Raw genomic sequence first — 12,943 nt, 5'->3', positions numbered from 1 at the left:
CTAACTGGAGATTATACATACAAAGACCAATTTAAGCTTAAACAAGAATAAAACATTAAATTTACATCCCTGAGTATTAATAAAATTCAACTATGTATTATTCAATATTTTTATTATATTTTTTAATAAAAAGTTTCTTGAATGTAGATGCTTTTCTTTGCCATTTCTTCATCTGGTCTTTGACCTCTAGGCTTTTCAAGATGAACACTATCATTATGCTTCACAATCTGAAATTGAAAACAAATTAAAATTACATTTGATTATAAAAGCATGGAAAAATAGTATATTAAAGCATATTTAATTAAAAGAAAGAAGGCACTGATAAAAATGGATGGCAAGTAAAACAATAGGGAAACTAAATTACCAAATGGCCATAGTGAGTGTGATCAGAATAATCTCATATTTGGTACAATACACACAACATTTACAATAAGAGAAAGGCATAACAAAATACACACTGGAAAATATGAAGCAGCAGTAAAACAAAAAAAAAAGAAATTTGGAAAAAACATAAATGATTATAATAATAAACGGACGTAAGACCTAACGGAAAATACTGTTCTATTGTTGGGGATTCCCCCAACAATACAAATACCTAGACAGGTCCGGACAATTTATAATTTGAAATGCTTATTTAATTAATTTTATAGTCGCATATTCTGTAAAAACTTTACTGAAGGCTGTTTCCTCCCCGACAATGGTTTTTCTCCTTTACGAGAGGTAGAGTTTCTATATAGAAAGAGTTGCGACATGAGCAGTTAAGGTCACGTGACTACTGGACGCCCTCAATCTGTCATCTTGGGGCCAATTGATCAAGTCAGTGGTGCGTAACAAACAAAAATAAAATAAGGTTTGAGGCTAAATTATTGTACTTGTGTTATTTAAAAATCCATAACTTCGTATCGAAGGATCGTATCAGATTAATTTTTTCTGGAAATGTTCTTAAAAGACTATTCTACACCACTATATGATTGAAAATATGTTTCGACCTCTGAACTCAAGATGGGAAAAGAAGAGCCTATCTAAATAGTGTATTAAAATGGCCTCTCCAGCATGCACGGTACGTAGGTAGGTAGCACTACTACTACTATACTAGACTAGCTAGTAGTGTAGTAGTATTTCGGTTACCGTTTAATTTCTGTTATTATATACTACTAGTTATTTTGGAGATGCCCTTGGACTGAGGCGTGCCACAACACCCGTTTACTACTTATTCATACGAATTTCTAAGTTGTCCAGTGAAGAGGCCTAGGCTCTGTTGCCTACTATTTTATGAACCGGACGGACAAGCGTGATGTTGTGTACGGCAGCAAAGTAAAGGCGCTATGCTATTTTGGTAAAAAAAAACAAAAAAAAACAAAAAACTACATGTAGTATTAATAATTAATAATAGCATATTGAGAATCAATTTTTAAAAAATTACAGTACTGTCAAATGACATAAAATTTTTGTATTAATATTTTTATTTGTTTTTTCCGATTGCTATGCGATCGCCACACTACAGTTACTGTAGATAGGCTTTGCGTTCACTCATGCATGAAATTATGCAGTACCCCAAAATGAACGAGAGTTCCTGGCACCCGCCCCCATCACCATTATAAGGAATCTTTTTTGTGATTATATACGGTAACATATACTTTGTAGGATCATTTGCTTCATTTATATGTATGTCTTTCTTGAACTAAAATTAAATAAAGCAATTCCTACCTTGTCCTTAGGCCACATTGTTTGTGTTCTGCAGAGTTCTCCACCTGCTCTCCTTTTCATGTATTTTAATTGGTGTAACTGAAATAAATGAAATGCCAGAAATTGTACTGAATTCAAATAAGCAAATCATATATTATCATTATATCAGTATTTCTTATTCATATTATTCATATTATTATTATTATTATTATTATTATTATTATTATTATTATTATTATCATTATTATTATTATTACTATTATTCCATGTAAAGTGCATAGAGGCACTGCGCAATATGCGCTATATAAATGTAGCTTAAGCTCGTATTCATTTATGAAACTTTTTTTTTTTCCAAAATAAGTAATATTTAAAACGGATTTTTAATAGAGGCCAACGAATCCCCGGGAGTCGGACCAGGTCGGACCTCTAATCTTTGATAATACCCAGTATAATATTCTTTTATGATTGAGGGCGCTTCGCAGGGTGAACATGTGCTGCTTTTACCACCACCTCTCTGTAAATCCATGGAGATTTAAGTGAACGATAATATAATGTCTCCATGGTAAATCACAGTAAAATATCTCTTTAGTTGTGGCTTTCACTCTATTTCTGACTTATTTGGACAAGGAATTTTTTTAGTACGAAATGTGCTGAAAAATCTGTAAGTAGTCTTGAACAAATTGAAAATTACAGTTGCTTCTGCCATGCCTAGCTAGTAGAGGAGGGCCCAATAATACTGTAAGCTGAACCAGCTGGGGACAGAAGCACTCTTGCTGGCCAGTCGGCATTGGCCTAGGTTCACAAAGCATTAGAAGGCCTTGAGAGGTTGTAGAGGCCTAGCCTACTGCGAAATACATTTGTCATATATTATTAGGATTTGGCCAAAGCATAATTTTTGCGCAAAATTTGGCGTGGCGTGAAAATCGGCCCGGCCTTATTTTCCGAAATGCGCGGACGGATTTCTTAATCTAGACCTAAGAAGAAGGGCACATATAAAAAAATATTCGATTTAATATCACCCTTTTTTCTATGTGCCTTAATGATTGCACGGAGGATTCCGTGACATGCGCAGGCCTTACTTTATTTACAGTCTGGTTCTAGTGTATACAATTGCTTGAAATGGCATCAAATAAAACACCTCTGAGTAGTCCTAGACAGGGAATTTTTGCAATTTATCTATATATTTGGTATTCTATATGAAATATATAAATAAATATTTTAAATAATAGGAACATACAGCACTCAATTATATTATAATATATGCAGGGTGTGAATATTGAAAAAGGCACTTAACAAACACCTACTTAAAAAAAAAAAACTTTGCATATCAACCTGCCATAGCATATTCATATATATATATATATAAAACAAGACTAAATAACCCTATTGCTGACTTACATATATAATCTATTTTACAGGTATGATTTCATTGCTAGATGTGGCTTCAAAGTGATTGATTCACCTGATATTAATATAATAATCTTTTTTTAATTAAATTATATACCAGTATTATATTTACATATTATACTCTATGATAGCATATATTTCAACAATTATTTTAGTTAATTTTTTACATTTTTTATCTCTTACAGATATGAAGAGAAGAGTTGACTGAAAGATACAAGATACTAATGAACAACATTCAACCACAATGAAAAATATATTTTATATTATATAATGTATCGCCATCTAGTGTGAACTGTGAACCCATCTCCAAGAAGCCGAGATGCTTTTTAGATTTATTTGAATGTAATCAAAGTATCAGAAACGTGTAACAGTACAGTAATTCAAATACGTAATTGACTGATGAATTAGATAGGCCTATGGTATATGTATTAATAAATTTATTCTGTATGCTGGCAAAGAATGGTACAGAGACAAGAAGACTGGAGGTAAGTGGGGTGGTTATTTACTTAAAGATCTTATAACAAAATAGCACTCTCACCTATTTGTAAGCGTAATGCATTAGAGACTCGTAAAACTGCACCTTCTGCAAATAATAATACAAAGCAAAACTTATTTAGTGTACTGAATTTTATATATGAATTATCGGATCCGTTTAGGCCTTACAGGCCTGATCAGTGCAGCAAGGGTACAGACCCTGGCGAAACGTTAGACGAGCTTAGCAGAGCTCAGGCCAGCCCCACTTGGACCACAAAGCCAAACCAAGGCAACATGTACATACAGGCCAGGTGTGATTGCAAATAAGTTGAATTTGCGAAAGTCGAGTCCAAAGTGACATTGGAAAAATTGTTCGATTTGGATAAAATTTTACTTGCAGATTGTTAAACAATGGAAAACACAACAATTTGGCATGTACAATAAGATCAACTTAAAAATTACTGTATTCAACTTAGGCAAGTTTAACTGTTAGTTTAATAGGCAAATGGAATAAATCCCAAAAAAACCCACAAAAAAAACCACAAATGACCACATAATGCAAAACAATTTAAACGTGTGTGTATATATATATAATATATATATATATAAAAAATCTAAACCATCTTGTGAAATGCTATAATGTATAAACAAATAAATAATAGGTGCTCTGATAAGAACATAAGATGTTATATAATCGTATTAATGGAACAAAGCATCTACATTAATTCTTCACACATGCGCAGAACTAGTCCTTAATGCATGGACTAAGATCAGCGCGATACACCCTCTTATAAACATTGATGACAATTGACAAGATTTCTGAAGAGATACTTTCATCATAAATACTGTAAACCATAATGAAGACCTCTATAACCTTATTGTGGTAATGCTAAAATATATGTATATAATGAATACATTTTAAACGTTATAGTAGAGGAATTTGAGAGAGTGAAAAAGATGTGCCCCAACTGGGATTCAAACAAATATACAGTACAAGAGGCCATTTTTTACTGAGAAAATTGCCCTAACTATATACAGTTGAACTTGCCCAAGTCAAATCCAAAATACCATTGAAAACTTGTTCGACTCACAGATTGTTAATTAATGGAAAACACAACAATTTGGCATGTAAAATAAGTTCGACTTCAAATTTTGAGTTGGGCAAATTCGAAAGTATAGAGGGTGCTTTTTGAAAGACTAAGGACACCCTGTATACCGTATATAATTTTTTTTTTACAGGTACGATTTCACTGCTAGATGTGGATTCAAGATGAATGCAAGATTCACCTGATAATGATTACGGTACAGTAATACCATAATATTTTTTTTTTCATATAAAAATATATATACCAGTAACATTTACATATTATACTGTATGATATAGCATTTATTTCAACAATTATTTTAGTTAATTTTTTACATTTTTTATCTTGCAGATATGAAGAGAAGAGTTGACTGAAAGATACAGGAAACTAATGTTTTAATGTTATTCAACCACAATGAAAAATATATTTTATATTATAATAATCATAAAAAAATGAAGTCAACGCTCTGTAACGCCATCTACTGTGAACCCATCTGCAAGAAGCCGAGATGCTATTAAGATTTATTTTAAATGTAATCAAAGTATTAGAAATGTATCAGTAATGTCAACATATGAAGACAATATCTTTAATACAGTACAGTAATTCAAATACGTAATTGATTGATGAATTAGATAGGCCTATGGTATATGTATTAATAAATTTATGCTGTATGCCGGCAAAGAATGGTACAGAGACAAGAAGACTGGAGGTAAGTGGGTTGGTTATTTACTCAAAGATCTTATAACAAAATAAAAAATAGCGCTCTCACCTATTTGTAAGCGTAATGCATGAAAGACTCGTAAAACTGCCCCTTCTGCAAAAAATCATACAAAGCAAAACTTATTTACTGTACTGAATTTTATATATGGCGCTCCCTCCAAAAACCTATCTGTACTCGGGAAGGGGGGGGGGGCAAAATTTTCAAGGAACTGGGAAAGAAATTGAAAAGCCAAATTTGTTTTACTAAATTTTATATAGCCCTCCCTTAAAAAAATGAAAAATGCAAAGCCAAATTAGTTTACTGAGTTTTATATAGAGTTCATTACAAAAACCTTATTTGTACACATGCACTAAAATCTTTCATTGACAATCTGAGAAAAAGTGACTGAAACTTTCATAAAACTGCTCCCTGTGCAAAGAAATGTGTACGAAGCCAATTTTGTTTACTAAATTAAGATATGGTTCCTCCAATAATTTGTTAGTTGGATAATTAATGGGAAATTTCATGAGACTGCCAAAAAATTGTCTACTTTATTTTATATAGCGCTCCCTCCAAAAGTTATTTGTACGCATAATGAAATCCGAACTGCATGTTGCAAAAATATATTGCGAGTTTGTTACAAGATCTTTGAGCTACATTGCATTAGGTGCCCCTAAATTAAATGAGGGCGCTGTTGACGATAAAGAGCGCCCTCTATGGAGAAAGAGCACTTTAACGTGAGCAGTGCCTCATTTGATTTGGGGGCGCTATTTAATGCAGGAACCCTCTAAATAAAATGAGGGATTTTATTTAGGCGGTATATTAAAAAAATTGTAATGATGCAAGGAACAAATAAAGGCAAGAGAATTTGAATCAATTTTGTGTTGTATTTATTCGATTGTAGCAAACTCCTTACAAAAAAAAAAAAAAAAATGCACTTCTCCGCAACCCCTGCAGCCCCCACCAACGGGTTCACCTGACTCGGCTACACAGCAAGTACTACCTCAAGTCATGCCCACTACCACTGCCAAGCAGCAAGAGTGCCCGAAGAAACCTGCAAAGTTCTCAATACAAGCTACAAGTCCAATGTAAATTACAAGATGAGTAAAATACCTGTGAGAACCCTATACCCAAGATGGACGACAACCCACGCAAGATCGCCAACCCTCTTCCCACTCTTTGCCAAGGATAGGGATTATATTTATAATAATTAAATGATTAGTATTGAAGAACTTCCAAATATGAATGACTTTCAAATTAGATTAAATTTAGCATTACTAAAGTTACTAAATAATTATTTAAATGAATTAACATTTTATTAAATTAACATTATTGGTATAGATTGGCTGCTTAAAAATTAATTTGTTAGAATTACCTTAATACAATTTTTAAATTAAATAAAAAATTTAAGTTAGATTTTTTTGAAAAGCTTTAAATAAATTGGTTTTGCATATATTTTAAATATTTTAACACAAGCATTAAATAATATTAATTAAAAAATTTAAGTTATATTTTTATTAAAAGCTTTAAATAATTTGGAAACAAATTTAGAGTATATTTATGATCAAATTCCGTATCAAAAACTATGAGACTTAAACTGGCGTCAGGATATAAATTTACAAGTGCTTTTGGATGCCTAGATTACACTCAGGAAACAACATTAACTGTGCAGTACAGAACTAAATTTGGTTGCAAACAATTTGATATGGTTGGCACCTCTGGTAATACTAAACCTAAGCATCGTGTTCTGAACAGCAGCTCTTCAGCCATACCCTGCCTGAATCGATAGCTCTTCATATCACTGCTGGCACCAAATATTGCTAATTATAGGAGAAGTCATATTTATCTATTAATTATTTAGTAAATAAATTAGTGTCAAGTATAATTCTATCTTAAAATATCCTATTAAAATATATTAATTCTATTACAATCATCCTGTTTTCAAACTATAATGTTTAAAATCTAGTTAAAAAATTTTAAAAAATTATTAATTTCTTTTCTTTAATGTTTGTATTTATCATTATTTTATCTTCAAATCTTAGGACAAACTTTTAAAATGACTTAGATGGGGTAAGGTTTTTGTTTATTAAGGTCTATATTTATATTGATTAAATGCTGTGTATATATGATGTACTTTACCAAAGCAGAATTTTTGAAAGGATATAAATATTAGAATTTTTAATTACAGTATTTATTTGAATAAACGCCCCACTTTGAATAAATGCCCCTCCAGAGCCTCGTCTGCAATCATAAGTACCTCCCTCAAATTTTTCTAACTGGGTTAGAATTGATAAATCGTTATCATCATGCAATAACACGTTTTGACTGTATCCATATGTTGTTGTTCCACATTTACTGAGAAATTAAGAGGCGTTTATTCGAATAAACTGTATATAACTTTTAAAGAAAGTATTTTTATTATGTTATTAGATTTTTTCATTATGTTTTACTTTTTAGTGTACAGGTTCATAGTATACTATTATTATTTTTATTAACATTTCCACTTCAATAGTTTTGTTTAAAATTTATGTTTATGTTTTATTAAAATCATGATTATTTTAGTACTTACATATTTTGAATATTTAATATTTTGAACTGTTTAATTGAAGAAATTTGATCTGTAAGTTTACAAATTCTTTTATGTTACATGGGTAGATTACATAAAACTGTTTTTGTTTTCTATTTATCTGAATTCCAAGTGCATTATAAGCAAATGTCAATATGTACTATAAAGCAACTTGACCATTTAACTGCTCAGGTTACAATTATTATGTTAGATGTAATTAAATTTAAACGTTTAAATTAAATTTATTTACTTTTGTTCTGTGCAGCAGAACTCACTCTGATTAGAGTGACAATTTATACATAATTTCAACTTGAAACTACTACTACTTAATTGCAAGACCTCTCATGTGCATCAGGCCTAATCAGTAATTTGTTGTCTCATCGAAGTGTGACGCATCATTGTAAAAAATGAATGTGGTATAAAAAGGTAGGCTTTTCTACTGTGGATTGTCAACTTGTTGGGGCGAAAAGGGAAGAAGCTCGTGAGCCTAGGCCTAGCAGCTAGCCTATTATGGTGTACTTAAACCCATTAAAGAGTAAATTTTAATATTAGGATGTATTTTATGTCTATCGATTATTAGTATTGATCCCTGTCTATGAATATCAATGAACATCTACCGAATACGCCCCTCTGAACCTACCGAATCAAGTTGAACAAATAAATTGGAAACCTTCGTCGTTGTTGTAACACCTTAGTCTGGTATTTTTTTTAAAGAGGGCGACATTGATTGATAATACAGAGTATAATTATAGGCCCCTAATATATGATACTAGCCTACACTGTTTCCATTTTTTATCTTTTCTTGATTTTAATAAATTATTTTTATTCTATCATCTGTGGTGTATCTACCCAAAAAGCTTCCCCTGCTCATCCCTCATTCGACTTGATTTGATTTTGATTTGAATTTATTTAGCCAGCAGAGTAAAATACAAAAATAAGGAAGACAAGACAAGGTCAATACAATTATTGAATACTCTGAAAGCAAGGAATAGCCCAAAATTTTTTAAAAGAAACGTATTTCCATTGGGACCTGCGAACGAAACATTCAAGTGCAAAAAGGTACAGGAAAGGGATCAACACAAAGCTAAAAGGGATTATATTTACAATTTTAAAAGTTAACATTAGCTCAACCTGCCCTCGATAAACTAACATTACGTTATCTCACTATATTAATTGGATTAACACATTATCCTTGGATTCAATTATAGGTAAACGGATTAGTTGCCTTTTTTATGAGGTTTTAATTGTTCTTTACCGCCGAAAGTGGGGTATTCTAACGTTAGTTTAAGGAGGGCTGGTCGGCCTAATGATAATTTGTGAATTTAATTTACTTTTAAATATTTGCTTTGGTAGAGCACATCACACAAACACAAAAGACTGTATAATATTGATTATTGAATGGGTGATGTTGAATATGTATAGCTAATGTAACAAGAAATTTGGTTACTATTATTATTATTTTTTTAATTATAATTAAAGACTTCTCCTTGATTATGTTTAAAACTATTTCCAATACATACACTATCTAAAGAGTAACAGCCTAACTTTACTTTTAAAATGTTATTGTCAAAATATTAAATTCATTTGTGTGTGTTTATGTTAGTTTTGTAATATGATTGCTCATATAAGGATGTCATATTATATCATCATGCCCTTATATGGGCAACAAATTATTAATGCAAGTATTATTTCTAGATTGATTTGTGTTAATTAAAATATAAGTTAATTTCATATCAAATTATATTTTTAAATGATTTTATACATCTATTCTGTCTTCTATTTTAATTTGTTTAAGGATACAGACACCTTTAAGGTTTGTGCACAAAGAAGTTAATTCAAAATTGACTGGTTTAATTATTATTATTATGTTAAACCAAAGTTATAATTTAAAAATCATTTTATAATTTTTCAATTAATTAGAAATACTGAATTCAACTATGTGTGTGCGCCCTATTTACAAATATATTTTTTTATGCAAATAGAAATTTATTTTGATTAATTTAAAATATAATTTTGTAATTATATTAAAATTATCATTCTATTAAATTAATTGTATCTAAAGGGTTAATATTTGAAATATTTATGTTCTGTAATCTTTTTAAAGTTATTCTTAATATTATCTAAATTGCTACACAATACATAGTGATTAACATTTGTTTAAAGATAATTTTAAAACATTTTGCTAAAAACCCTAAGTGCGTCTAATAATTTTTGAATAATATTATCATTATTTTTATTATTATTCCAAAGCCCATTACTAGATAAATATATATTAATAATAAATTATTGATATATCTTAAGTTAAATTTATATCAAGTTATAGTTTCTTAATGATTTTATACTTTTATTAAGTAATTAAAAATTACATTACTAGATAAATATATATTAATAATAAATTATTGATATATCTTAAGTTAAATTTATTTCAAGTTATAGTTTCTTAATGATTTTATACTTTTATTAAGTAATTAAAAATTGTATCTAAAGGGTTGATATTTGAAATATTTTTACATTTCAATATCTAAAATTATGTAGTATTTATGTTCTATAATATTTTTAAAGTTATTCTTAATATTATCTCTAATGCTACACAATACATAGTGATTAACGTTTGTTTAAAGTTAATTTTAAAACATTTTGCTAAAAACCCTAAGTGCGTCTAATAATTTTTGAATAATATTATCATTATTTTTATTATTATTCCAAAGCCCATTACTAGATAAATATATATTAATAATAAATTATTGATATATCTTAAGTTAAATTTATTTCAAGTTATAGTTTTTTTTATTGATTTTATACTTTTATTAGGTTAAAATAAAGTTAAAATGTTTATAGATATTTTACGCTTTTCAATTTATCCAAAATACTGTATTTAACAATGTGTGTTTTCTGTTTAATTTAAATATATTTTAATATGCAAATACAAATTTAATTTTAATCGATTAATCTAATATATAATTTTGTAATTATCATTATTATTTTTATTATATTATAAACAATTTGTTAATAATATATTATTTCTATGTTCTATCCTCTCTGTGATATATGTATTAACATATCAATAACTTATTCTTTCTATTAAATTAACATTATTATGTTCTAAAAGTTTTAATAATTTGAAACAAAAGAAAAACTATTTAAAACAATTGATACAGATTTAACATTTATTGCATATTTTAATTTCTAAACAATTTAAATTTTTTGATTAGGTGACACATTAGGTGATGAACTGTTTATGAGTGTTGTATTTATTGCAGTATTGAACAAATATATTTATACCACTACAAGTATTACTTGTTACTCTTTGTATTTAGAAGATTTACCTACCCTATTCATGCCAGAAGACAGCCTTTAATTAAAATATGTATAATTACATATTATATACAATTTATTGTACTATTATTTATTACATGATATTACTAATATCTCTATTATTATTCAATAATTTGGTGCCAACTCAAAAAAGCTACAATTCAGATACACATCGTGACAACAGAAGTACAACCTTGGCCCAGCTGGCATACTTTCCTAAACTTAGCGAAAAATATTAGCAGATATTGCCTAACCGCCAAAAGGAAAACAATATTCTTCTGCATACACTTAAAATGTCTCCTGAGGAAAATAACACGTTATTTTAGGAAAAAAAGACCACAAACTGAAACCAGGTATAATTTTTAGTTAACTCCTTGGCATTGAGCAGGTCGAACGTTTACACTGATGATGGTCTACCCACACAAGCTGACACCACGTCAGGAAAAGGATTCTCACAGACATTTTACCCACAAAGCAATTTACAAAGGAATGTAACTCGTAAAAAGAACTTTACAGAATTTCAACAAAGCAAACTCACCACTCAGCAGCAGCAACGAGCACAAGAAGAAGCAAGTACCGCCATACAGCCAAGCAGGATCAGCCCGTCGGAGTAATGGGGCGTGCAGGAGGTTGCAGAGAAGTGCATTGTACAATGTTTTAACTTTTTTGAGAGAATACTGAAAAAAAACCATAGCATGCATCAAACTACAAATTATTATAACAATTGGATAAAAGGAAGTGGAATTTCAAAATTATTTTTTTCATAAAACAGATTTTGGATTTAACAATTTACATAGTTGTAGTAAAACAGAGGTTTCTCCAAAATGAATTTAATAATTTGATTAAAAGCAATTAAAATTTTGCAAATAATAAAGAAAATTAATATCAATTTACTTTTATAATTACAGAAAAAAACAAATTTAGAATTCTTGTTAATTTGGTATTGGATTCGAAATTAAAAATGAGAATTTAACCATAATGTTTAAAAAAAGAATTGGAAGTTGGAACAGCTTACAATTAATGTAATTTAAATTTAATCAATGGATTGAATTAAAATTTGAAATGTTTATATATAATTTATACATCTATTTGAAATTCCACTTTAACAATGTGTACAAAATATCACTGTTAATCTACAAAGATACCAGTTGTTGTCTATCACGTGTTACGGATGCGGGTGAAGGATTATCACAAGAACTTCAGCTGCCTCACCAATCACAGTGACGACTCGAGAATTGACAGTGGATCTGCAAAAACAAACAATTATAAAATATTACATAACTGAAGAAAACTGTATCTGCACAAGTCTAATTTACAAGTTATTTTTTTAATAAAAAAATACAATAAATACAGTAACATCTCAAGCAATGCCAGCAATTTTGCTTGCAGGCACATTCCACAAAAATAACTGTCTGCACTGGCAAAAAGACCCCACATTCAAGATTTTAGACAAAACATGGAATTGCTTTATGAGCAACAAGGACTGCCCATGTTCATAGATGAAGAACAAACTAAAGTATTAACAGAGTAAGCATAAAGCAAATAACCCACAGGCTAAAAAAACACAAAGGCAAAAAGAATCTTGGCCACAGGAAGAACTGATTGATTTTGCATGCACCTACTGCCCGCAGTTTTAACACATGCACCGCTTTAAATAATCCACACCGCCTGTTATCGGTACACAGTACATTAAATCTCAGTTTACACTAC

General features: G+C 29.7%; 1 protein-coding gene and 1 long non-coding RNA gene across 4 annotated transcripts in view; one reads left to right on the top strand and one right to left on the bottom strand.

Moving 5' to 3' along the window:
- The window catches only part of LOC117101603, a 24,556-nt gene that overhangs the window by 4,254 nt on the left and 7,359 nt on the right, over nt 1–12,943 (bottom strand). For 2 of the 3 annotated variants that reach the window (XR_004444292.1, XR_004444293.1), the window contains exons 3-5: nt 5,422–5,466; nt 3,632–3,676; nt 1,708–1,785 (exon numbers count right to left, since the gene is read on the bottom strand). Coding sequence is in view for 1 of the 3 variants with exons in the window: in XM_033241594.1 (XP_033097485.1) it covers nt 1,715–1,785; nt 3,632–3,676; nt 5,422–5,466 (161 nt within the window). In the remaining 2 variants the exon portion in view is untranslated. Of the gene's footprint in view, nt 1–12; nt 228–1,707; nt 1,786–3,631; nt 3,677–5,421; nt 5,467–12,943 lie in introns of those variants that run through there. The other variant, XM_033241594.1, reaches the window with a different exon arrangement.
- Nucleotides 3,459–6,722, top strand: LOC117101604. The gene is made up of 3 exons (XR_004444294.1): nt 3,459–3,578; nt 4,807–4,869; nt 5,004–6,722. It is a non-coding gene; the product is annotated as an uncharacterized LOC117101604 (long non-coding RNA).

This window comes from Anneissia japonica, unplaced genomic scaffold, assembly GCF_011630105.1.
Source record: "Anneissia japonica isolate Jap-2015-1 unplaced genomic scaffold, ASM1163010v1 scaffold17412_len611537_cov169, whole genome shotgun sequence".
In the NCBI taxonomy this organism is placed as follows: Eukaryota; Metazoa; Echinodermata; class Crinoidea; order Comatulida; family Comatulidae; genus Anneissia; species Anneissia japonica.
Note: the sequence above shows the minus strand (reverse complement) of the source record. Positions and strands in the feature narration are given on the sequence as shown.